The sequence below is a fragment of the Helianthus annuus genome, chromosome 5, assembly GCF_002127325.2.
Source record: "Helianthus annuus cultivar XRQ/B chromosome 5, HanXRQr2.0-SUNRISE, whole genome shotgun sequence".
Classification (NCBI taxonomy): domain Eukaryota; kingdom Viridiplantae; phylum Streptophyta; class Magnoliopsida; order Asterales; family Asteraceae; genus Helianthus; species Helianthus annuus.
In genome coordinates, this window is record NC_035437.2 from 3,661,842 (window position 1) to 3,686,630 (window position 24,789).

Here is a 24,789-nt window from a genome sequence, read left to right on the forward strand (position 1 = left end):
TCTGTTGAATCTCTGAGTTTTAACGGGTCCTTGGTTTTTTAAAATGTGTATTATTCCGAGTTTTACTCAGCACCATCTTCCGAGTTTTGTTTTTGAATGTGGCATTTCAGTGAACTGAGTTTTTAGCACAGTACCATCTCCGAGTTTTGTTTTTTAAAACAGTCACCCCATCCGTCCGAGTTTTGAGACCTTGTTTGGTCCGAGTTTTCCAACAAACAGTTCCGAGTTTTCGAGTTTGACTGTTGATTTTCCGAGCTTTTCTTTGATCTTTGAGTCCGAGTTTCAGTTAGTCCGAGTCTCATTATCCTTGAGTCCGACTTGGACTATCCGAGTTTTCGAGTTTTCGAGTTTTCGAGTTTGACTCTTTGATCTTCGGACAAGAAAACTCTGTTGATTTTTCTTTGATCTTTGAGTCCTAGTTTCAGTTAGTCCGAGTCTCATTATCCTTGAGTCCGACTTGGACTATCCGAGTTTTCGAGTTTTCGAGTTTGACTCTTTGATCTTCGGACAAGAAAACTCTGTTGATTTTTCTTTGATCTTTGAGTCTGAGTTTTGAACATATACTCTGTTGATTTTTAAATTCCGAGTTTCATGTTCGAGTAGTGTTCTGTTCCGTGTTTTGAAAATTTTTAAGGTTACGAGTTTTCTTGTTAGTATCTTTCTGAGTTTTGTGTCCTTAATATTGATCTGTTCCGAGTTAATTCTGCTCAAAAAAATAAATCGGATCTGTTCCGAGTTTCTTTAGCAGTTTTGTCCGAGTTTCACATGTACTTTGGTCCGAGTTTCACATGTACAAGTGATCCGTGTTTCAATGTTGACGAGTTTGTAAATGTGAAGTTTGATATAAGGACCGGTGATGTCGGTTTTCAATCGGAGTTAGCGGTTTTGAGTATAAATTCGGGAGTTAAACGGCAACAGGCGAACCGAGTTAAAGACAGTTTAAGCTTCACTATGTGTAAAAAGCTAGTACAGATGATGCAAGGAAAAATATGGATGTCGACAAATTCGCAAGGCTACATACAAAGCACAAGTCTAGTTCTCAGATTTCAAATTCAACAAACATTCAGCTGACAAATGTTTGACCTTGGAAACTTCGTTGACCAACCAAAGTCAAACTCGATCTTCAGGGGCCTTCAAGTAATTTTAGCAGACAACGACAATGTAAACCGAATGGTCACCAAAAAAAAAAATCGGCTGCCTAGTCACCACAGTGTCATCCGGTTTCGAGTGCTTGAGCTTGCTCGGGCCCACAATGAGCCCGTTTTACGTCGTGATTTTGGATCTCCACATGCCTGAGATGGACGGCTTCGAAGTTGCCACACGGATTCGTAGGTTTCGTAGCCGTAATCGACCGTTGATTATTGCGTTGACTGCGAGCGCCAAAGAACAAGTGTGGGAGCGATGTTTGCAAGTGGGATGAACGGGGTGATCAGGAAACCGGTTCTGTTGCGGGGCTTGGAAAATGAGCTTCGAACGGTTTTACAACAAACTGGTGAACGGTTATGGGTTTTTCGGATTTCTTTGCTTGTTCTGAATTTCTTTGTACTCTAAGTACTATTCCGATGATCTGATTCGAGTTTTCAAGAGCTTTCGGGTTTTACGAGTTCCGAATTTTCTAGAATTCCGGGTTACCTGGGGTACCGGATTTTTAACTAAGTTTAGAAGCTTGTGTAGTTCGGAAGTTTCGAGTTGTGCATGTTCCGAGTTTTTCTAGTTATTCCGGGTTACCTGGGGTACCGGATAACTAACTAAGAGTCAGAATTATGCGTAGTTTGAAGACTTGAAGTCGGTTTCGGATTATCGAAAAGTTTTATGGTACTTATGTTGTCCGGATCAAGTGAGGAGGTGAAGAAAATAAGACTTGCTTGGATTTTTGTATTGTTTACAAAGAAAAAGGGGGAGTAAAAAATTTTGAAATTCCTGTTTTCTTTGTAAATCAAAAGCTCGTGGTGCTACATCGAAACAAGTTCATGTTCACTATCTTTGAGATTAACTTAGTGTTAATCTTACTGGTGGCGAAGTGTAACATGAAGCAAGTTAGAGCTAGTGTATGATTGAGTTTTTTCAAGTTTGTTCGAGGCTTAATCAAGTGTTGACGTGATGAAGCAAATTGTTCGTTTGGCAAGTAGTTGAAGGTCATGCCTTTATCGTATGCCGGTTAGAATAGAGAAGATTAGTCTTCTTGGTACCTCTTCCAAGTTGGTGACTGATCGGATTCTCGAAATAGGGGTTCTTACATTGAGGGGGAGATCAGAGACGAAAGTCATAGGGAAATTAATGGATTTGTGAAGATACGAGATTGGATCTTGAAGATTCGAGATGAAATGATCTCAGACACTCAGTTGAAGACCTTGATCAAGATGGTGGATGTACTTTTACAAAGTTCAGTTTGTTATTAACTTATCGAACTGAGCTTCATGTCTTTGTGAAGTTTAAAGTGTTCAAGGTTGGGCATTGGAAATCCAATGTTTCTTTCTGCTACCGGTTAGGTTTGAAGATTAATGTATCGAGCGATATTCCTACATGTGGTTGTAGGTCGGTTCGCGTTAATTTGATTCGGGAGTAGTTTGAGGGGGAGGATCTACAGTGTTTGATGTTGGATTATTCGGGTTTCTCAAAGCGGCCTTAAGTGATCGTCAGCAAGTCTTTAATTAGAAGGGTTGAAGATCGCTGTGCTCTACCAGAAAGATCAAGTCTCAGCCAAAGTTGAAAGCTGACATGATATCTTCAGTTAAAGGGGAGTCTCTAAGTGCAGTATCCGGTGATTGAAGATTATCGATACCACACAGAACTGATGCAACAGCTAAGGGGGAGACTATAAGTGCAGTTCCTGCCGGGTAACTGTCGCTTATCAGTTCTGGTCAACCAAAGCAGAAGTCCAAGTTAAAGTCAACCATAACGAAGAATTCAAGACCACATGAAGACCATGCATTTATCAAGGGGGAGTTGTTAATGCACTTTGGGTGAAAAGTGCATGCCTTCCAATTGTTAGGGTCTTTATTGTACATGTCTTGAAACTTAGTCCAAGGTTTATCCTTGGACAATTTGTCCAAGTTTTGGTCTAGAACTTTGGTCAGGGGTTTGGTTTTTGTCTGATTTTTTCCCTAGTCTATATATATGTGTTGTATAAGATTAGGGCAACTCTTGTAGCTTGGTGCACCTCTCCCACTCGTTCATCCTCCTGGTGTGAATTCTAGAGAGAGAGAGACTATGTGTTAGTGAGAGAAATCTAGGGTTTAGATCTTTGTGATCTAAACCAGCTTGTAGATGATGTATACTCCTTTGGTTTGTGTAATCTGTGATGACTGATTCATTAATAAAGAGTTCATCTTCTACATCTTTCTATCGTGTTCTTCATATTTTGTTCTTCATGTCTTGAATCAAGTGCAATGTTTGATGTTCGTCATCGATCCGGTGCTTTAACAACATGAATCCTAAATCAATGATGCGAACCCGAAGTTCTCCCAAAAGTATACAAAGTCCCGTTTGTTTTTAATAATGATTTTTCAAGTTTAACCCAAATTTTAGTTCATCGCACTTGGCGTTTTTGGCTAACATATAGCCTAGTGATGGAAAACCTTATGAATAGTACATGTTTTCCCTCTAAACAAAGGCTAAAACTATAATATTTCACGTGGTAGAGACGTTATTGATACTATTTCACGTGTTAATAGCGTATTAAATGCTCCAGAAGAGCATCGATAGTTTACCCGCTGATATCGAATTTTGTAATTCATAATGCATCATATTCTAATGTATACCGAAGAAATTTATTAAGTTTCCACTATGTTTGAATGAAAAGTCATCACCTTGGAATGGTGTAAAAGAAAATGTACTAAATATCTAAAATATATCATATAGCAAATATGGCCAGAAGACTATATTAGAAGTTACTAGAAATGATACTAATTTTCCACAATATTCCATTAAATCAAATATGGTGAGTAACCAGACGTTACTAGAATATTTATACGTTCACCACATGGCATGACCAAATAGGTCATCAAGATAGCATCATGATATGCTAAACAATCAAACATGCTAACCGGTACCTTAGCACCTCTAAGTAATCTAAAAACATCACTCAAAAAAAAAAAATTTGTGGCAAATAAATTTTTATGCCCTTCCAAACAATAGACTCCTACAAACAATCCCTCTTATATGGGACCACTGAAATGTACAGTTGTGTGGATTGTGGCATTCATACATGGTTACATGTGAGTTTTTAGCTACCCGTATGTAGCATATGCCCAACACTATGGAACGTTGTTTTTTTTACATGGTTTAACACTGTTCTTTGACAACCCAATTGTAGGGACCATTGTTGGGCACAATGTGAAATATAATGAGAGGCATACGTAGTCAAGACGGAATTCGTCGATTGATTATATCAATTCAAACCCAACTGCTTATCACAAATACTCCCCATTACAACTGGTCTCCTGAAGAGAACCAAGTTTCCATTTTTTTTATATATTTTGTTGTGCAACCTATGTACCAATAGCACCACCATAACATATAAATGGGATATGTACATCGTATTCCCAGTCTTAGGGAGAGACAAGAAAATGAAAGACTGGTAACATAAAAAATGCATCATATTATATATCGACCCCTGAAGTGGTCAATACAAATCTGAAGTCCAAAAGAAAGAGCGTGTATTTGCAAATAATAACAAATGAAATACAAGATGCATTCACTAACACAAATAAGGTGACAAAGTCACATATACCCGCTTAAACTTATCTGCTCGAATGGAAGTACTCACAAAATGATTATCATATTAATAAATTGTGAGAGATAAATCGGTTCCAAAAAGATAAAACCCACAAACACAAAAAGAGCAGAGTAACGCAGTTGGTGTAACCCCAAAAGAGGTGGCACACAAAACACCATAAGTGGTTGCATACAAAACCCCAGAAGTGGTTGCATACTAAACCTTAAAGAAGGTTGTTGTCAAAACCCCAAAAGAGGCTAATGGAGTTCTAAAAGAAACTCTAGTACCAAACAAATATGAGATCGCGATGAATTATGTACAAAATAAGTACACTATGGAACCGTAATGAAACACGTGTAAAATGATATATTTGATTATGCTATAGCAATAGATGTAATCGATGAAGAAAAGGATTACATATATAGAAAGTGTGCAAGAGTGTACGCACACAAATTGTCAAAATGGCTACATGACTTAAGGTTGAACTAAATTTGCTCGACAAACTAAACGTTTTCGAACCAGCAGTTCGAACACCCATAGACGTCAAACCAGTAGGTTATAAATGGGTGTCTTTAAATAAAAGGAAACGTAAATAATGAGTTTTTGCGATGTAAGGCACGCATTTTAACATAAAGATTTTTCCCAAATCCCAGCAGTTGATTATGAGGAAACGTATACCCCTGTAGTGGATGCGATAATCTTTAGATGTTTAAGCGGCCTCGCAATCTCAGAATGACTTCAGATAAAACAACTTATGGATGTCATCACCGTATACATGTACGAGACAATTGCAAATGGCATCTGTATGAAAACCCCTGAAGGATTAAAAATGCTCAAAGCATTATGAAACAATATCCCCATATGTGTTATATATATGAATCTTAAAGGAAACTACTCGTATGTGGTACATTCGACTATACTCTGAAAAAAGAGGTATAATTTTGATAAAATGAGCTAGATCTATTTAACAAGATTTCACTCTTACAGTGATAATGTAAACATTATCGAGAGGGAACTCTCAAACTAAAGAGGAAAATTTTGAATGACCTTTACAAAGTGTAGTTATCCTCGACCTGTAGTTTCGAGTATATATGTACTATTTTTGCTCATCAATCTGACTACATCTAGAAGATGTTATATAGAAAAAGCTCATTCGTTGAGAACATGAACGATTGTCTGATCGATTGACATAGAAAAATTATTCTTATCAACCCCAAGAAAAGGATGTTGAACTACTTAGTCAAGAAGTACCATACTTAATTGTGATCAGAGCATTGACGTATCTTGCAAACAAGACGACATCTGATATTACGTTGTATTGGTAAGATTACAGTTCTAATCTCAAATTTTGCACTCTTTTTCCCTTCACTAAGTTTTTCCCATTGGGTTTTTCTTGGTAAGGTTTTTAACGAGACAACATAACTGATCCAGTAGTATCAGTTTATCTTATAGGTCCCGAAGTACTAATTTAACATCATCATAAATCATGTTGTTAATTATGTATAATGCGTAGTGCACTCTTTTCCCTTAGCTACGGTTTTGTCCCATTGGGTTTTCCTGGCATGGTTTTTAACGAGGCAGAATTATAAAGCGCATTAAATAATTATTTGACATATTTACAAACTCGAGACACGGGATAGTTCCACAAGAACAATATGGCGTCCTGGGTTATGATTGATATATATTAGACTTGCATAGAGTTCGATTTCAATCCAGATACAAGTTATGAAGGTCGAAGATTTCAGCATATTTAAGAAGTATGTAGATTAGAGTTGATCAAGAGAAGCTCAAGCCATACTGTATGAAGACAATGTAGACAACAACAATTAAATCAAAGAACACTACGCCAAATATCAAGTCAAGCAATTGTCACAGAAGATTGGATTCAACATCATCAAGATATACAAGTAAAATTGAGGGGGAGTAATGTACCCATAATATACACAGTGTATGTACTCTTTTTCCTTAATGAGGCAACATACCTGATCCAGAAGTATCAGGGGGAGACAATACGCGCTGCACTTTTTTTCCCTTAGCTGAGGTTTTGTCCCACTGGGTTTTCCTAGCAAGTTTTTTAACGAGGCAGCATCACCAAGCGTATTAAAGAATAGTATATCATCATGTCGATAGTCAGGGGGGGGTGTTATGAATGCATCCATTATTAGTGACTATCCACATTTCTAACCCCCATGTCACATTTATGTTTGTATTAATGTTATAGCCTATATATAGTGGCTCATGTATTTTGTATGTGATATCAATAAGAAATTCATCTCTTGTACTCCCATTCTCTTCTATACATTGCTAATAGGTTCTAGTTATTACATAACAAATTCATATTTTTATTATTTTACCAAAATACTAGTTTCTAATTAACATTGCTAACGAAATATTAATCTGTGTATTTTAGCCTTTAGGTATACCTTACTTGATATTAATTAGATTATGAATGCATTAATATTAGTATAAAAATTATTACTTTAATCCCTTTTTTATATTATATAGGTTTTTAGATGTAATGAGTTTAAATGGTTTAATTAAATCAATAATAAATGTGCTCTTGGAATAACCAAACGACAACTAAAATGATTAAAAAAAGTGGAATTAAATGAAATTATTTAGTGATTTGAATTTTGATACAATTTGGTTTGTTTTGTTTGATCAGCTTAAATGCGACCGTTGGAAGAATTATAAACATGTGCCAATCACAAGAAACACGTAAATCAATTTGGATTGTGATTAGTAAAAGGGCTGGTCTCATGTCATAAGATTTCATTGGGTTGAGCATTCGCAAATGAGAGGGAAAGAAAAGAATACATGATGACTTGGGCTTTGTACTATACTAGATGACGGATTGAGAAGATAGTTTGCTAATGGGCTGAACCGACCTATCACAACAACTTCTTTTGGGTTAAAAAGCAACGCGAAACAACAATTTTTTGTAGGGCAGGAGGGTGTAACGCACGGAAGGGTTTTTGGGATTTGAGTTCGCATACAGAGGTCAGTAATTTTTGGGGATGACAACCGAACAGTTAGGCTCTATGTGGCTTTCTTCAGCCGGACGATTCACTTTGCTTTTTACTTTTCTCAGTCTATACTCATGTTTGGATCTGTATTTGACCTTGACAAGGTTTTTTTTTTTTTAAAGGTAAACTTCAATCACAAGAACACGACGACCCAAGCCGGGCCGCCAAAACAAAACAAGATTACATATTCACAAACGAGATCCAATCCCTCCACTCTACACCTTTAAATCTAGATCTGTTTGAATACCAAAAAATAACTAAGAGCCTTTATCTCACTAATTAAGTTATTGATACAAACCGAACCGTTAGAGAACGCCAAATAATCCAGCATGTAACCATGATAATTCCATGAATCGCCTCCTTTTTCTTCTCCGATAACCTGTTGCCGCTGTGATATCTCAGAAGATCACGGATCGAAAATGCATAAATGTTGGGAATACGCCACCAATTGCTGATTGCATTCCAGAACGACACAGAGAGCAGCCCGGATCACTTAAGTCCACGTTCCTTCTCCTTAATGCCTCTGCAGTTGCCACTTTATTCAGCTCCATTCTCCAGGAATGGATGTTGACTTTGGCAGGAACCCAAGAACACCAATCCAAAACAAACGAGTCTTCCTGCGATTGATTCCTGATCAGCAAATATTTGACTGATTTGACCGAAAATTCCCCATCTTCATCCGCTGTCCATTTCCACCGATCTTTCCCAGAGGTTACATGAACGCTGTTGAGGAGAACCTTTAATTGATCAAGCTTGGCGACCAAACCTGGATCCGATAGAACACTGTTCCAGCTCCATGAATACCGGTCCTCATTATCTTGCGAAATAAGCCTGTTAGCAACTGTAGTTCTTTTATCAGTTTCTAATCTGTAAAGTTCTGGAAAATTCACTTTTAACGGCTCGTCTAAGATCCACACGTCGTGCCAGAAGGCCACTCCCCCTCCATTGCCGATGAAACCTTTCATGAAATACCCAATCGGACGACCTTCCACCTTAGTTTTGACAAAGATCTTTGCTATATTATTCCAAACTCCTGAAAGTGTTTTTCTATACGGAATACACTCCCAACCCGATCTACTAGAATGAAGAGCGATGATAATTTTCTTCCATAAATTGTTCTCTTCCGTCTTGCATCTCCAACCCCATTTAGTTAGCAAAGAATTATTAATCACCTCTAGCTTACTTAAGCCTAAGCCTCCATGATTTTTGGGACGCGAAACCTTCTCCCAAGCAACCCAATGCATTTTTTTTTCTTCCCCGGACCCGCCCCAAAGAAACTTCTTTATCATGGCTTCTAAATCCAATATGATTTTCTTAGGAGCCTTATATAAAGAAAAATAAAATGATGGGAGACTTTCCATGGCCGATTTGATTAACACCACTCTTCCTCCAATCGATAGAAGATGAGACTTCCATTTAGCAAGACGGGCTCTGAAACTTTCAATAACCAGGCTCCAATTTGAAATCCTATTCATATTCACTCCCATTTTGAGCCCGAGATATTTGAAAGGAGGGCAATCAAATTTACAACCAACAAGATTAGCCATCTCCTCAATATCAACCAAACCCACTCCAATACCAAAGAGACAAGATTTATCGATGTTAATTCTAAGACCGGAGCAAATGAAAAAACAACGAAGAATTCTCACAACATTTATTAACTCAACTCTAGACCACTCTCCCATAACAATGGCGTCGTCTGCATATAGATGATGAGAAATGTTCGGCCCGTTGCTAGGAGTCGAAATGCCTTTTATAATCCCCCCGTTTATAGCTTTGATCACCATAACTGAAAGGGCCTCCATCACGACCAGGAAAAGGAAAGGAGATAACGGGTCTCCTTGTCTCATACCTTTTTCACATTTGAATGTAAACGTGGGCGATCCATTAACCAACATCGACGAGTTAGCCGATTTCAGAATTCCCATAATCCAAGAACACTATTTGTCGTGAAAACCCATCTGACGAAGAATGTTCACCACAAAGTTCCAATTCACATTGTCATATGCCTTGCCAAAATCAATTTTTAGAATGAACGCCTTGTCTTTTTTCTTTTTTATCTACGAGATAAGCTCATTAACAATAAGGGGGCCGTCCAAGATAAATCTTCCTTTCAGAAAAGCCGACTGATTCTCCGAGATAACCCCATCAAGAACACTCCTTAGCCGATTCGCTAAAACTTTTGAAATAGTCTTACTGATAACTCCTACCAAATTAATAGGTCTGTAATTAACGAGGGAAACCGGATCTTTAACTTTAGGCACTAGGGCAATAAACGAAGCCCCACTACCTAAAGTAATCTCTCCTGTATTGTAAAACCAATCAAAGATTCTCCGAAAATCATCCTTGAATAGTTTCTAGAAATGCTTTATGAATCTGAAATTCATCCCGTCCGGACCCGGGGCTTTCTCATCTCCACATTCAAAAACCGCTTCTTTGATTTCCTGCTCCAAAAACGGTTCAACCAGAACATCACGATCCAAATCCGAAATCTTCTTGATGTTAGAACAATCCAACTCCGGTCGATAAGGAGAGTTCTCTCTAAATTTATCACGAAAAAAAGAGAGAATTTGCTTCTTGATCAAAGCCGGTTTAGAACACCAAGTTCCTTCTATATTGAGCCCATGGATCGAATTTGACACTTTCCTGTTGTTAATCATGGCATGAAAAAATTTGGAGTTCTCGTCACTGTCAACAGCCCATCTCATCCGAGATCTTTGTTTTAGGTCCGATTTTTTCCTATATTCCACATCCTTCACAATTTTTCTGTTCTCTGCCATTATCCACTCCTCGTCTTCCGTGAGATCCCTTGTTTCCATTTCTAATTCCAGTAATTCTAATTCCTCCATAGCCAGATTCACTTTCTCTTTTTCTTTGGCCAAGAACTCATCCCTCCACACCACAAGCCGGGCTCTAATATGAGCGAATTTGGAAGTAAGACTAGCATCCAGAGGGTCAAAGACTTCAAAGCTCTCCGAAGCATCGACGACAGCCTCTTCAAAACCAGGCTGGCCGATCCATGAACTAAACACCCGAAACGGACGAGGACCAAACTTGAGGATAACGACTTCCAAAATAATAGGACAGTGGTCTGAGTGTCTACCAGGAAGCACACGCACACACGTTTGAGGCCACCCATTGAAAAATTCTGAACAAACCAAGAAACGATCCAATTTACTAAGTTTCCTTCCGTTGTCTCTAATGCAAGTGAAGTTCCGCCCCTGCATAGGAAATTCTAACAACCCATTATCGAAGATAAATTTGTTAAAGTTCTCTGCACAAACTGCTTTGAACTTCGATCGTTTCCTTTCCTCCTGAGAACGGACAGCATTGAAATCGCCCGCTAACACCCATTTACCTTCTAACGACCCAATCTGAGCAGAAACGACTTCCCAAAGCTGGCGTTTAGCCACGAAACTTTGAGGAGCATACACATTCATAAGATTCATTAACGCCCCATTGCCGACAAGAACTCCTCTAATAATAAGGAAACTCCTATTCTGAATAATATCTTCTACTTTGAAAATACAAGGATCCCACATCCAAATCAGCCCACCTGATAAGCCCGCTGAAGCCACATAAGCGAATTCAAAATTATTATTCCCCCAGAATCCCACCAATTCTGCCTTAGACACCGAATCCGATTTAGATTTCTGAAGGGCAACATCCCCAATTTTGTTTGACATCCTTAACTCTTTCACCCAATTCGCTTTGACACCCCCACTTAACCCTCTGATGTTTAAGGATAAAATATTCATTGATTAACAGTGTACTTACCTTCACCTTTAATCGCATCAATAACAAGATCGTTATGGTTGCTGAAATTGATACCGATAACATTCCCGATTCTCAGAGTTGCTTCAAGTTCATCAGGTACCTGAGCATCATAAGTATCTGCGATATCTTCCACACCATTGTCCGATGTACATTTATCATCAGCGTCCGGGGGCTCAGCATTTTGAATAAATCCTTCATCCTCTAAAACTTGCTCTCTAAAGACCCCAGAATCGAGCTCCTGTCTAATATCCACCTCCTTATCCTTTCTTTTATCTTGAACAGAGAAACCGTACTTATCTCTAGGGGCCACATTTAAGTCAAAATTAAAAACCCCACTATCCCTAGGCCTTTTTTTGGGTCTTTCCTCTGAAAGAGGACTGGTCATTCTACCATGTCTATGGGCTTTAGACCTGGGCTTCCTAAAAGAAGGAGTCTTTTTGGGCCTCCCAGATGGATCCGAGTGTCACAGCCCCAAATTCCACCTGCGGAATATCATCCGCTTGAGGGCGTGACTGACCAGGATCCAGCCACCAATTATACTGAGCATTGATTAACAGTAAAATATTCACCAACCAAAGTAGTTAGTAAACATCACAGTTTAAGTTCGATAATCAGTTTAGATAAACAGCGGAAGCATAATCCAAATAGTTTTAAAGACAGGTTCATAGTTCAAGATAATTAAAACCCAACACACGGGTTTTGACGACCACTACACGTTCCCAAGCTGCGAGCTCCTGAGTCACTGGTTACCTGCAAAGCATGCAGTAAGGTGTCAACAATAATGTTGAGCGAGTTCACTAGTTGTCCAGTTTTTAATTACCAAAAACTTGTTTCACCAGTTAATTTATCCGTTTATACATGCCATGGGGAGCTACCCCAAAAGTAAGCGACTAAACTGTTTTTCCAATACCGAATACTAGGTAACCGTACGTTTCCGCAGAGTGCCCCGCTGTCAATGTTCTATCTTCATTGACGGATGCCAGAGTCCATTAGTTCACTCCCGATCCCATACACGGGCACGATGTGAGGTTGGTAAGACCTAAATAGCGCTATCAACTAATAACCCGTTCGCCTGGCCCCGGCGACTAATCGGTATTAAGTAGTAGGGACTTAAGTGATAGAGTTTCGTTTAGTGCTGCTGGTTACATTCCGTATAAACAGTAAATAACTAAAGGTTCCCACTAACAAGGGAAGAAAAGTAAGTTGTATCCCTCACAAGGGGATAGTGTTGTTTTTAGTTCCGTTTCCCAAACCACCGGGAACGCATGCTTTAAGTTGTGAACTCACCTTGGGTTGCTCGGTAGATTATTTACTCGGTCAATCACGTTGGTCACCACGTCCTAGCATGGTTACCAATATAGGTCAAGTTGGGGTACAAGTAATCACGTATAATCTACACATAGCATACATAGAAATAATTCCTACCCTAAGTTATTGGGCCTGATCCAACAGTAACAGTGAAATAGTAGCAATCATCACATAATCCAGTTAAACAGTTAGCCCAAACACATTATGGCCCAATAACCAAAGCAGATAGCCCAGTCGAGACATGGTGGTCTCGACTCGAGAACACGCGGTCTCGAGTCGCAACCAAGAGATGTCGTGTGATCATGTTTTGGTCTCGAGTTGTGCTGGTCAGGAGTCGCAACCTCAGAGGCCTCGAGTCCAGTCTCGAGTCGAGATCATGAAGTCTCAAGTCGAGACCTTGCCGGTCTCGAGTTCCTGAAGTCCGTCTCGAGTTGTCATGAGGTGATCTCGAGTCGCAACCGAGGGTCTTGACTCGCAACCCCGGATACGTGCACAAGAACCCTTCTAGCACCTGTTCCAAATGTACGATCCAATAGGATTTCATATTTGTGATAATGTGTACTAACCAATTAAATTGCACAAACATGTTTTATTGTCTAATTTTCACACAAAACAGATCAAACATGGCATATTCAAATATTTTTCATGATCTTCAAGTAGTTCATCATGCATTCAATTATTTCTTATGATCTTCATCAGTTAAACTCATCAATTCATCAAGATGGACCTAAAGCATATCGAAATAAGCTTTCACTACTACAACAAGCACACCATGCATTTCATGAGTAATAGCATGTAATATCTCATTCTTTTTATCAAGAACATTCATGTGCATATTCATAAATCGATCGATAGTCATGCATATCATTCTGTCTACATCCTATTATTCAAAGATCACCTTGTAAATCATCCAAACCACTCGCAAACAAGCAAACAAGCATCTTTAACACACATTATCATTAATCAAGTAGAACATACTAACCGATTGATGTTCGGATGCAAGGGTGTGGGGGAAACAGTTGAGAGGGGGCTCTCGAGTGACGAATACGAGCTAGATCCCGAGCTCCAAGCTGCCGCTTATCGGATCCGAGAGGATGGAGGGAGTTGGTTAGTGAAGTTCTAGGGTTTTCTAGAGAGAGAGGAAGCTAGGAGGAGTGAGAGGGTGTGAGAGTGAGAGAATGATTGTGGGTTTGAGTGTCCAAAGAATAGGAAGGTGTGGCTTATGTGAGGGTTTTATAACCCAATTCACGGGCTTAAGGAGATGCGGCCCAAACGGCCCAACCGTTCACTGTTCACTCGAGACCGGGTGGTCTCGAGTCGGGTTCCGTGGTCTCGGCCCACTACACACATACATACCTATATATACTGCATATACAAACATAGTGCAAGGATCACATAGAACATCAAAATAACACGCAACTTTCATTTAATAACGTATATACACACAATGATATTACAAGATAATGCTCGGGAAATCCCAGAGTGTCACACCGAGGAATTAAAGAATAAAATATCCTTAAAAAAGGAGGTATTGCTATTATTAAGTACCTGGGTCCCATTTAGAGAAAATTGCATCTCTGAATTAAAAGAATTACATGCATGTGCTGCCAAATTAACATTATCCATGCATGTGGCGTTCGGCTCCAAGTGACAGTTGGGTTCCCCATGAGTGACATCAATAGCCTCTTGCGTTCTTCCTCGATCCTCACCCGCCTTTTGGTTTTCCAAGTCTGGCCCCTGAGGACTATTGGTATTCTGGTCTTTACCTGAATTTGGCAATTCCGGCGAAGGAACATCACCGTCCAGTGTGAGAACAGGCCCCACAGAATCCGGACACCACTCACTCATCTCTTCTTCGATCCAAACTCGATATTGCTTATCTTTCCACTTCAACGTAACTTGATTATGGATTCTATTGCCCTCTCCAACCAGTAACCCGATCCAACTAACCGATAGATCCCGGTCGAATGACTCCAACTGAGATCCATAAACAATCTTGCCGAAATGTTCCGCAATGTTGTTGAGGACATCGTTATCCGCTAAATGAAAAGGAACACCGAGAATTCTCACCCAAGCAATGCGTTCAAACGGGAGCGATTGACAATTCCAAACGTCAAGGCATTTGAACCACTCCTTCCAAACGCTGTGGTCCAACAGAAAGTTATTGCAGACTTCTTCTTTTTCGAACTTTAACAACATTGTTAGACCACCCAGGTAACTAAAAGAAACCCCCTTAATTCTGCTCTCCATCAGTAATGAATTCAGATTCCTCATAATCCGAAGATCCTTGCATCTCCCAATTAAAGCATAACCTATCATTTCGTTAAAAGCTGTCGTCTCATCTGAAACTTCAATACAATAATTCGGGACCGGGATCGTCTCAACGTCGGGTGTTGTCGAACCATAAACCTTCTGGCCATAAGAGGAAGAGCTTGGATCCTTGTTAAACAATTCGCTGAAAAGCTTACCATTGCCTTGATTAATGAAGGCGTTGCCGTGTGTCTTTGTTTCCTGTTGGGGGTCGAGAGAAACCTTGCCATCCTTTTCTTTGCTGCCAAACCTCATACCACTGATACCTTCATTCTCCTTAGCAAATTTCGCGAGGTTGGCAATGAGTTTGAAACCTCCCATTTTGGTGCCGTTAAGGGCAAGTTCCATTTCCTTAATATCCGGCACATTTCTAAATTTCACAAATCCAAATTTTCTACCTTCCTTGTCGTATTTCCTAGTGATAAACACCCCCGCAACTTCTCCGAAAACCTTAACGAAGTCAGCCACGTCCCAGGTGTTTCAGCCATGCGGAAGGTTAGTAATGAAGAACTTGGTTATAACTCCCTCACGGTTCCTGTTGCTTGCTTTACCTTGGTTCTTGTTTTTCTTCCTCACCGGTGCGTCTAACCACCTCTCTCCTTCGTCCCCACGTCCATTGATGTATTGTACGGACAAGATCCCTTAGTGATTTTTTAAATCGGAAACATTCTTTGCATTGACCTTGACAAGGTTGTAGAAACAATTTGATATGTTGGTTTCTTTGAACTATTTGCATGTGTTTTAAGTTTTTGCTTACTTTTTTGGTTGATGACAAAACCTAGTAGCTTGTTGGATGACATATAGTAAATTAACCAACTTTCCAGCATCATGTCTATGTGGTGGCCAATCAACTGAGTAAACTGAGTTTTGTGAAACCTAGAACCTCACGTTTGGAAGAGTTTACGCTTCTAAACCTGATATCTTTTCTTCTAACCAAAGTTTGTTGTACTTAGATCAATAGTTTAATTTAAATAATCGAATGAAATGTGCCATACTCACCACATGCACCTCGTGGTTGGATACTCTACTTACTCTAGCTATCTATTTTAATTAGGTTTTTGCTTGACCCTAACAACAATTCTCAAAATGGTGCCGTTTTCCGGGAGCTAATGCGCTTAGTAATGTAGGTTTTGTTTGATTTTTTTCTAAAAAAATGATAAATTAAAATTTAAAATTTAAAAATCTAAAAATAGCTTAGTTGTCTCATATTCCAGTATTTGCTTTTACCTGGGTATACTAGTTTGTTTGTGCAGATTATTTTCTTTACAGACAATTTTAAAAATCCAAAAAAGTACATTTATTTTAACAATACTTATTTAACATATAACTTGTTCAAAATAATATTTTGTTCGACTTACATATATAAACTAACTTGCTTTACAAACACAACATTATATAAATAATTAAATCAGTCATGATTCATGGAATCCAATATAACACAAGAATTATTACAAAAGCCAAGAGCATGTCTCCTTTTTTATGCCATGTTTCTCCTCCTGCATCCCATGAATTAATAGGATCATTAGAGTTATAAATAAATAGTTAATACCGGTTAAAGAAAAACTAGAAAGAACTAAAAACCTCGTACCTGAAGTGTTTGGGGTCGGATTCGGCCTTGATGAATTATTGTCATAAAACCGAAAATCATCATACCACATACCACAACTCACTCCCACCATCTCCCACCCGGTTCGATTCAACACGAAATCATGATAACTTGTTAGAAGCTCCTCCAAACAATTTTCACAATCCAACTTGCTCAGATCCCGACTACACTGGCCCAACCCATATCTCTCTCCGTTATCTCCAACATCGATAACAGCAGTAGCGAACATCAATGGTTGACTAGAAACATTTCTTACTAGCGTTTCCATCATCGAGAACCCTCTTGTAAACACAGCAGGGTCATCAAGTCCACTGTTGCCGCCATAAGTTGAAGATGAGCTGTTCCAAAGTTCGCCAAAGAAACTCTCATTTGAGAACCTTAAACTGCACGTACTAGACCATGTCACCAAGTCTTTCATATCGGGACAATCACTTAGAGGTGCGCTCATAAGACCGTTCAGACACTTGGAGCATGTGTCCGGAGAAGCATCTGCTCGACACCACGCTAGACCGTACACCCGGTCTGTACCATTCCCGGCACTAGTATTGAAAAAACCATCTTGAAGAGGAGCGTTCGTAGCCAACGAATTCAAAAGAGATTTGAGGTTTGATCGATAGACCGAATTCCCAGTTGAGTTCTGAGCTTGTGAACATTCTGAGTCCAAATAAGTAACACCATCTACATGACAACACCCCGACATTATAAACAACATTGCCCAAAACATAAACTTCTCCATTTTCAAATTAATGTTTTATGTTGCCTTACTGTTTGGTCCATTTATACTCGATTTTTGGGTTATTAAAATGTAAACCATACGTGTTAAACTCGATTGTAAAAGTCAAACTTTGTTTTGGATATGGTCAAAATGACGAGGTCAATGACACAAGAGTCGGTTATATCTTTAAAAAAAAAAGGTCAACAGCTTTAATCTTGTAGGATTATAACATATATAATGGGAATGTGGAACTTGTAACTTTTATAAAAATAAATTGAACAAAATTACACGCAACCAAGTATACATATTCTTTTGTTGGAAAGCAGCGTGTAGGTGTTAATCTTTAGCGACGAAAAGAAAACAGACTTTTAGCGACCAAATTTCGGCGCTAAATTATATTGCAACGAAATTTGCTCGCAATAGTTTTGTCTATATTGTTTTGTAGTATTAGGCAATAGTTAGTCGCTAGAAGTCGTCGCTATAGGTTGACCTCTAGCGACGTTTTCCCATAGGGTCTCGCTAAAAATTTGTCACATATTAGAAAAATGCTTATTTTAAAAAATAAAACTCCAATCGAACAATTTTTAAAGCTTTCACCTATAAAGACCGAATTTAGCCGCTATACGGTTTTAACAAGTTTTTAAATTGTCACCTATAATGACCAAATGTTGTCACTATAAATGAATAACATTTTCAGTTTTTTTTCCAAGTTTTTCAGAGGCCAAATTTAGTCACTGTAGGTTTCTACCATTTTTTTAAGCTTTCCCCTATAAGTGCGTTCACGTTCAACCCCCCATTTTTTACTCTATATTACATTAAAAATCAATATTTATTGTCTCGTCTTTTCAAATAAATAATACTTTTAATACCTTTATCATTACATTTTCTCGTTTCCATTCACAAACACTTTCAAAATATATTAAAAAATTATAAAAAGTGAACGGTGTACGCTCAAATTTCCAAATAAATAGTAACATTTTCTCTCCTCTACTCACAACCAACTACAACCACTTTTCATAAAATTAAAAAAAACCCCTCACATAATTTGGGGGGTTGGATGTGAATGCTCTAAAGACCAAATTTAGACGCTATACTGTAGGTTTCTACCATTTTTTTAAGCTTTCACCTATAAGTGCGTTCACGTTCAACCCCCCCATTTTTTACTCTATATTACATTAAAAATCAATATTTATTGTCTCGTCTTTTCAAATAAATAATACTTTTAATACCTTTATCATTACATTTTCTCGTTTCCATTCACAAACACTTTCAAAATATATTAAAAAATTATAAAAAGTGAACGGTGTACGCTCAAATTTCCAAATAAATAGTAACATTTTCTCTCCTCTACTCACAACCAACTACAACCACTTTTCATAAAATTAAAAAAACCCCTCACATAATTTGGGGGGTTGGATGTGAATGCTCTAAAGACCAAATTTAGACGCTATACGTTTTTAACAAGTTTTTAAGTTGTCACCTATATAATGACCAAAAGTTTTTTAAAAGGAAGAGTAAAACGCCATTTTGGTCCCTGTGGTTTGGGCAGTTTTGCCATTTTAGTCCAAATTTCAAACTTTTTAAATCTGTGTCCCTGTGGTTTGCATTTTGTTGTCATTTTAGTCCAAATCTCAAAAACTCTCATTTTTTACTGTTCCAATATGCTTTTTTTGTCTTTTTGTGCAGGGGTAGTTTTGTCCAAGTACTTTTCATTTAAAAATTTTCTTAATTAAAAAACTCAAATAAATACCGTATCAGAGATCATCTTCAACCTCCCAAATAAAACCCTAACCAGATCATCTTCAACCCCCAAAATAAAACCCTAACCCGCAGACAAAACTCATCTCAATCACAGCCCGGTGACCGAAAAAAAATCCCCTAACCGAAAGCTGAAAACACCCCTAAAAATTTTCAGATCATCCCCTAAGATTTGATTATCAAAATCAAATCTCATTTTGTAAGTGTAGTTCCTGCCGGGTAACTTTCGCTTATTAGTTCTGTGTCAACAAATGCAGAAGTCCAAGTTAAAGTCAATGATAATGAAGAATATCAATTGCTGAAGGCATTCCGGACGACTTTCTAGGGTTTCGGATTATTGTATTGATTTTATCCCGGACAATGTGTTTTGTCCGGGTTTAGTCCCTAGCCTATATATATATGTGTGTATTGTGTAGATTAGGGCAACTCTTGAAGCTTTGTGCTCCTCTCCCAACTTGTTCCTCCTGGTGTGAATCCTAGAGAGAGAGACTATGTGTTAGTGAGAGAAAGCTAGGGTTTAGATCTTTGTGATCTAAACCAGCTTGTAGATGATGTATACTCCTTTGGTTTGTGTAATCTGTGATGACGGATTCATCAATAAAGAGTTCATCTTCTACATCTTTCTATCTTTGGTGTTTATAATTGTTCTTCATGTCTTGAATCAAGTGCAATGTTTGATGTTCGTCCACTACTACAAAAAGAGGCATTAGCTATGAAGTTTTGCTACGGGGAAAATCGGTAGCAAATTTTGCTACGAATTAACTACGGATTAGCTACGGACACATTTTGCTACCATTTTGCTACGAATATTCCGTCGCAAATGAAATCCGTAGCAAAAACCCGTAGCTAAACTGAGGAAATAAATATAGAAAAAAACAGCGTAGCAAAATCCGTAGCAAAACCAATAAAATACATACTTATAAATTAACTAAAAAGCAGTTAAATAAAACCAGTAGCAAAATCTGTAGCAAAGTTGAAAATATAAGTATCTAAAAAATAATTAAATAAAAATCCTAGCAAAATTCGTAGCAAAATTTATCAAAAAAAAAATTAAACCAAGCGTAGAAAAAAGTTGTAGCAACATCCGTAGCAAATCTCAGGGAAAAATTATATAAAAATAACGTAGCAAAATCGGTAGCAAAAAGAAATGTTTGAAAATTAAATAAACTTGGTAGCAAAATTTGTAGAAAGTTGGATGTAAATAAAGCTTAAACCCCAAAATAGAGTTTTCTCATATGCAACCAGTTACTCCACCACCGTTCACGACCATCGTCGCCCACTCCACCGGAATCACGACCTTCAATTTTAATTTCCAAGGTCTAATTTCTTGTGACTCTGGTACACTTCCAATTTCTTTCAATCTATTTCTTCTAGGGGTGAGAAAAATCAAAACCCGACTTGACCCGAGCAGGAACCGACCCAAACCGATATACACTACCCGAAAAAACCCACTTCTAAAACTTGTCCTTGTTGAAATCGGGTAGTTGGGTATTTGGGTAAAAACTCGAACCGACTCCTACCGACTCCCACAATTCATTTATTTTATTAATATTATATACATATGTAATATGTATAAATACTTAGATATGTATATAATATTAATAAAGTACTCATATAATCTATATATGATAAAAATAAAAGTGAATGATCAGTAGTTTTCTTATTATATTCATTTTTTAGACTATGGGGTATGGGGCGAGGGTTGAGGCGTGGGTTGGGTATAAATGCCCAAATCACCACCCCGGGTGGGCTTGGGTTTCGGCTTGGCCCTTTGAGCGGTCGTTTCAGCCCGGGCGTTGGGCATGCGTAGCGGTCCTACGTGGCCGGCTCTCATTGGCTAGGTTGGCTAGGCTATAGCGATTAGGTTTAAATTGTAAAAAATAACCCTTTGGCCAAGCCAAACGGTTCACCCAAGTCACTATAAAACCCCCCAACCCCACCGCCTGTCCACATCGCTACCCCAACCCTTCACTCCACCTACCCGAACCCGCTACCCACACTTGATACCGGCACAACGTGATGAAGGGCCGCCAACCCGGTGAGACCCGTTACTGGCCGGAAGCTTTCGCTAGCTACCAGCACAACGTGGGGAACGACCGGCACAATTTAAACATGTGCCAACACAAGTGGCGCGAGCTACGACCGAAGCTCGACCGTTTTAAAGCCTGCTACGATAGCGTCCCCGGCGGTGATATAAGTCAGGAAGACCGGGTGGCGGTGGCCAACATGAGTTCCGGGGCAAGGAGCGGAAGCCGTTTGACAAACTCGCCCTGTTCGAAATCTACTTAACGCTTTAGGCCTTTTTTTTTTAATTTTGTAATCCTTTTTTTTAGAATTTTGTAATTTTTAGGAACTTTTAATAATAATTTTAGGCTTTTTTTTTTAATTCTGTGTGTATTTTTTAATTTTAGTTTTGTTTTTAATTTTTAAAAAACTGGCCAACCCACGCGGGCTAGCCACGCCCCGCCATACCGACCCAACACGTCACTCACCAGGGGGGGTCGAAGTCCACGTGTCAACTCATGCCCCAAATCCCCACCCCACCATACCCCACGGTCAAAAACACCAATGCCTTTTGCGCAACGCGCGTCATTCAAAAACACTAGTTTTGCATAGATTCTTAAACACGTTTATTTAACAATTTTATTTCCTATTTTTTTTAAATTACAGACCTTAAGGGCATGTTTGGCCAAGCTTTGCATTTGCCCTACAACACGTTCTTGTTCAACATAGCAAACAAACAGCCGCCACTGGAGAATTGACGCCGCTGCATTCTGGCTGCACAGCACCGACTCCGCCACTGGTTGAACACAGACGCCGCAGGTATGTTATTTTTGTTTTCTGCAATTCCGGTTTCTCTTCCGCTTGAACTGAATACCAGAGGCGGATCTACAGCCAGGTATGGGGTTCCTAGGAACCTGTTCGGTTCGTAATTTATAGTGTTACATTACATAAAAAAATTTTAAGGAACCCTTTAATATTTTGTGGGGACCCTATGTTCAGATGTATAGAGTGGTAAACTGGTAATGTTTGCGCTCACGCTACCTCAGATCCCAAGTTCGAGTCATTAAGGCTTTTTTTTGGGTTTTTTTTTGTTTTGTTTTTTTTTTTTAATTGAAAAACGAATTACCCAATTAGGGTTCAGTATTCATGCCCCCTTTCCTGTTTATTCCTCAAACTCAAACATAAACAAGCGGACCTCTTGATCTTGAGATAACCCAATCTACAAGAAGAAAGAACTTGAGAAGAAACTCTGTGATTGCATCCCCTGTCTTGCAGTGAGGTACTTCTCCAACAATAAGAATTCGTGTATCATTTGTTTTCTACTTTAATTAGTGTTTTACTTGTTCTTGGTTAGATTTTATTAAATTTCTAATATTAATCTGAAACTGATTTTGTGATTTGGTTAAGTTCGTTAAAGTGATACAAGTGTTTATTCACTTTGTTTTTATGTTGTTTCTGAGTCAATTTTAGATACTTTCTTGATTGTTTTATGATTGTTCTTAAAAACCTTAGATTGTTTTATGATTTTTTGGATTGACAAGTATACAATCTGTCTTACAGTAAATATCTCTAAATTACCAATTATGAAACTGAGTTTTGGTTTGAGTTTGAGCAAATAGAAATTTTAATTTTTGTTGTTTTTGGAAGAGTTTTTGAGTTTTATTTGATAATAGTTTTATATGGTGCCCACAGTGACTGTACTAGTAATTTGCAGTTGGAAATTTTGACTCATTATGGTAATTTGACTTGTGATTATTGCTATTGAGCTTTCAAATATTGCATTTTTTATGATAACTAGAATTGATGACCCGCGTTGCGGCGGGAATTTCAATAAACCAACAAACTCTCGTGTCTCACGTCCTGGCGGATGCGTAAAACCGCAAAAAGATTATTGTGAAAAGGCGTTGATAAAAACTAACGTGAAGGTGCGGCGTTATTTCCTTAACAAATGGCTAGTTGATGCAAAATAATTACACAACACAACTTCGTCACTTGCTTCAATCACCTTCATTCTCATGGGCGGATTTAATATACTTCATTTGCTAAATTAAAATAGAACAATTAAGACTTGTCAACAAAACCTATAGACTCCCAAATTGATAACTACACTAAGACAGTATGGAATCATGAAAATTAAATATTAGAAGGTAGTGTTCACACATGATCTAATTGACACATCACGAAGAAACTTAATTCAAAATCATGCCAAAAAAATAAATTAAGGATCACTAAAAACCACAAAACAACAAATTTTTGATAGCAAAAACTTGGTACGTACTTCTGAATGGACATCGAACAGATACCTGACACTCACTGGAAAATCAAGACTTGCTCAATTGTACACAAATCCACTTGTCTCATAGTCTAGTTTCATAATCAAAAAACTAATCCATGTGCAGACAAACTATACTTAAATTTAAAGACGCTCAGATATGTAATTAACAAAGAAGATGCGGGTCACACGCCAAGGCTGCAAATACACAGTTGCATAATCATAAAATATTAACTATGCCATCAAGGTAGTCTCACCAAAATCCGGGTCGGATCTTCGATGTCCACCATTTATACCTCTCATCACAGCCTAAAAACAAATATACAAAACAATACTGCTACTACCACAACAACGACGACCACCACCGCTAATGCCCGCAAGCACGAAAACCAAAGCGACTCAGGTATCACACTCCATCATCGTCACCAAACTTCAAGAAAGCCAAAGCAAATCAGGCATAAAATATCTAGCCATATTGAAGGTTCGTTGTCGCCGCCATAGACGACCGGAAATTGCTTAGAAAGCCGCCGGCAATGACCGGCCAAAACCCCCTTTCTCAACCTGTCTCTACAAATCTTTTACTCCCATTGTTTTCCTCTCTACAAAATGAGGCAACCGCCATAGACGTCCGTTCGTTGGCAAAACCAGATGGAATCATGCAATTCAACCGAATAGGAGTAGAGAGAAGATGGAGAGCCTCTGATTTTTAGAGAGACATTTAAAAAAGTGAACCACTTGGAAAAAATTTCTGGATCCGTCACTGCTGAATACTCTTCTTCTTTACATTATTTCCACTACTTTTACAACACTAATATTGACTGATGAGTATGTAATCTAATTATATGTTGAATATGGCGATTTGATTGCAAGTTGTAGCTGGATTTAGGCAATCGAGTGAAAAGTGAAAACAGTGTAATGATATTGAAAACGGAGTTTTTTTGGTTAAATTTAACACTAGATTGAAATTGTAATTTAACTATAAGTTGAATTTGGCGATTTGATTACAAGTTGTAGTCGGATTTATGCAATTGAGTGAAATTTTTTGCAATATCAGTGAAAATATTGCAGTTTAGTTTGTATACTCTAACCAGTTTTCAAGCTCACTGTGCATCAAATTAGTTCACTGTTTCCACTGCATCTAATTAGTTCTTGTTTAATTTGTTATTTGTTTGCACTGCATCAAATTTGTTCAATCTGTTTATACCATTTTTATGAATTTTTTATTTCATACTGATCTGATTTCTAAACATCATACATGTATTTTAAGCTAATTTTATTCATGTTTTAGGACGTGCA

General features: G+C 38.3%; 2 protein-coding genes and 1 pseudogene across 2 annotated transcripts; 1 reads left to right on the forward strand and 2 right to left on the reverse strand.

Annotated features, from left to right (window-relative positions):
* The first annotated feature begins 765 nt into the window (after positions 1–765).
* On the forward strand, positions 766–1,551 carry LOC110942498 (annotated as a pseudogene).
* An 8,549-nt stretch (positions 1,552–10,100) lies between these two features.
* On the reverse strand, positions 10,101–11,501 carry LOC110942499. Its single transcript, XM_022184276.1, has one exon. It carries the CDS (start codon positions 11,499–11,501, stop codon positions 10,101–10,103), a length of 1,401 nt encoding a protein of 466 aa, XP_022039968.1.
* A 5,000-nt stretch (positions 11,502–16,501) lies between these two features.
* LOC110939716 (cysteine-rich repeat secretory protein 38) lies at positions 16,502–17,470 on the reverse strand. The gene is made up of 2 exons (XM_022181288.2): positions 16,727–17,470; positions 16,502–16,634 (listed from the first exon to the last, which is right to left on the reverse strand). Exons 1-2 carry the CDS (start codon positions 17,466–17,468, stop codon positions 16,558–16,560), a joined length of 819 nt encoding a protein of 272 aa, XP_022036980.2. The 5' UTR covers positions 17,469–17,470; the 3' UTR covers positions 16,502–16,557.
* Between the last annotated feature and the right edge of the window lie 7,319 nt (positions 17,471–24,789).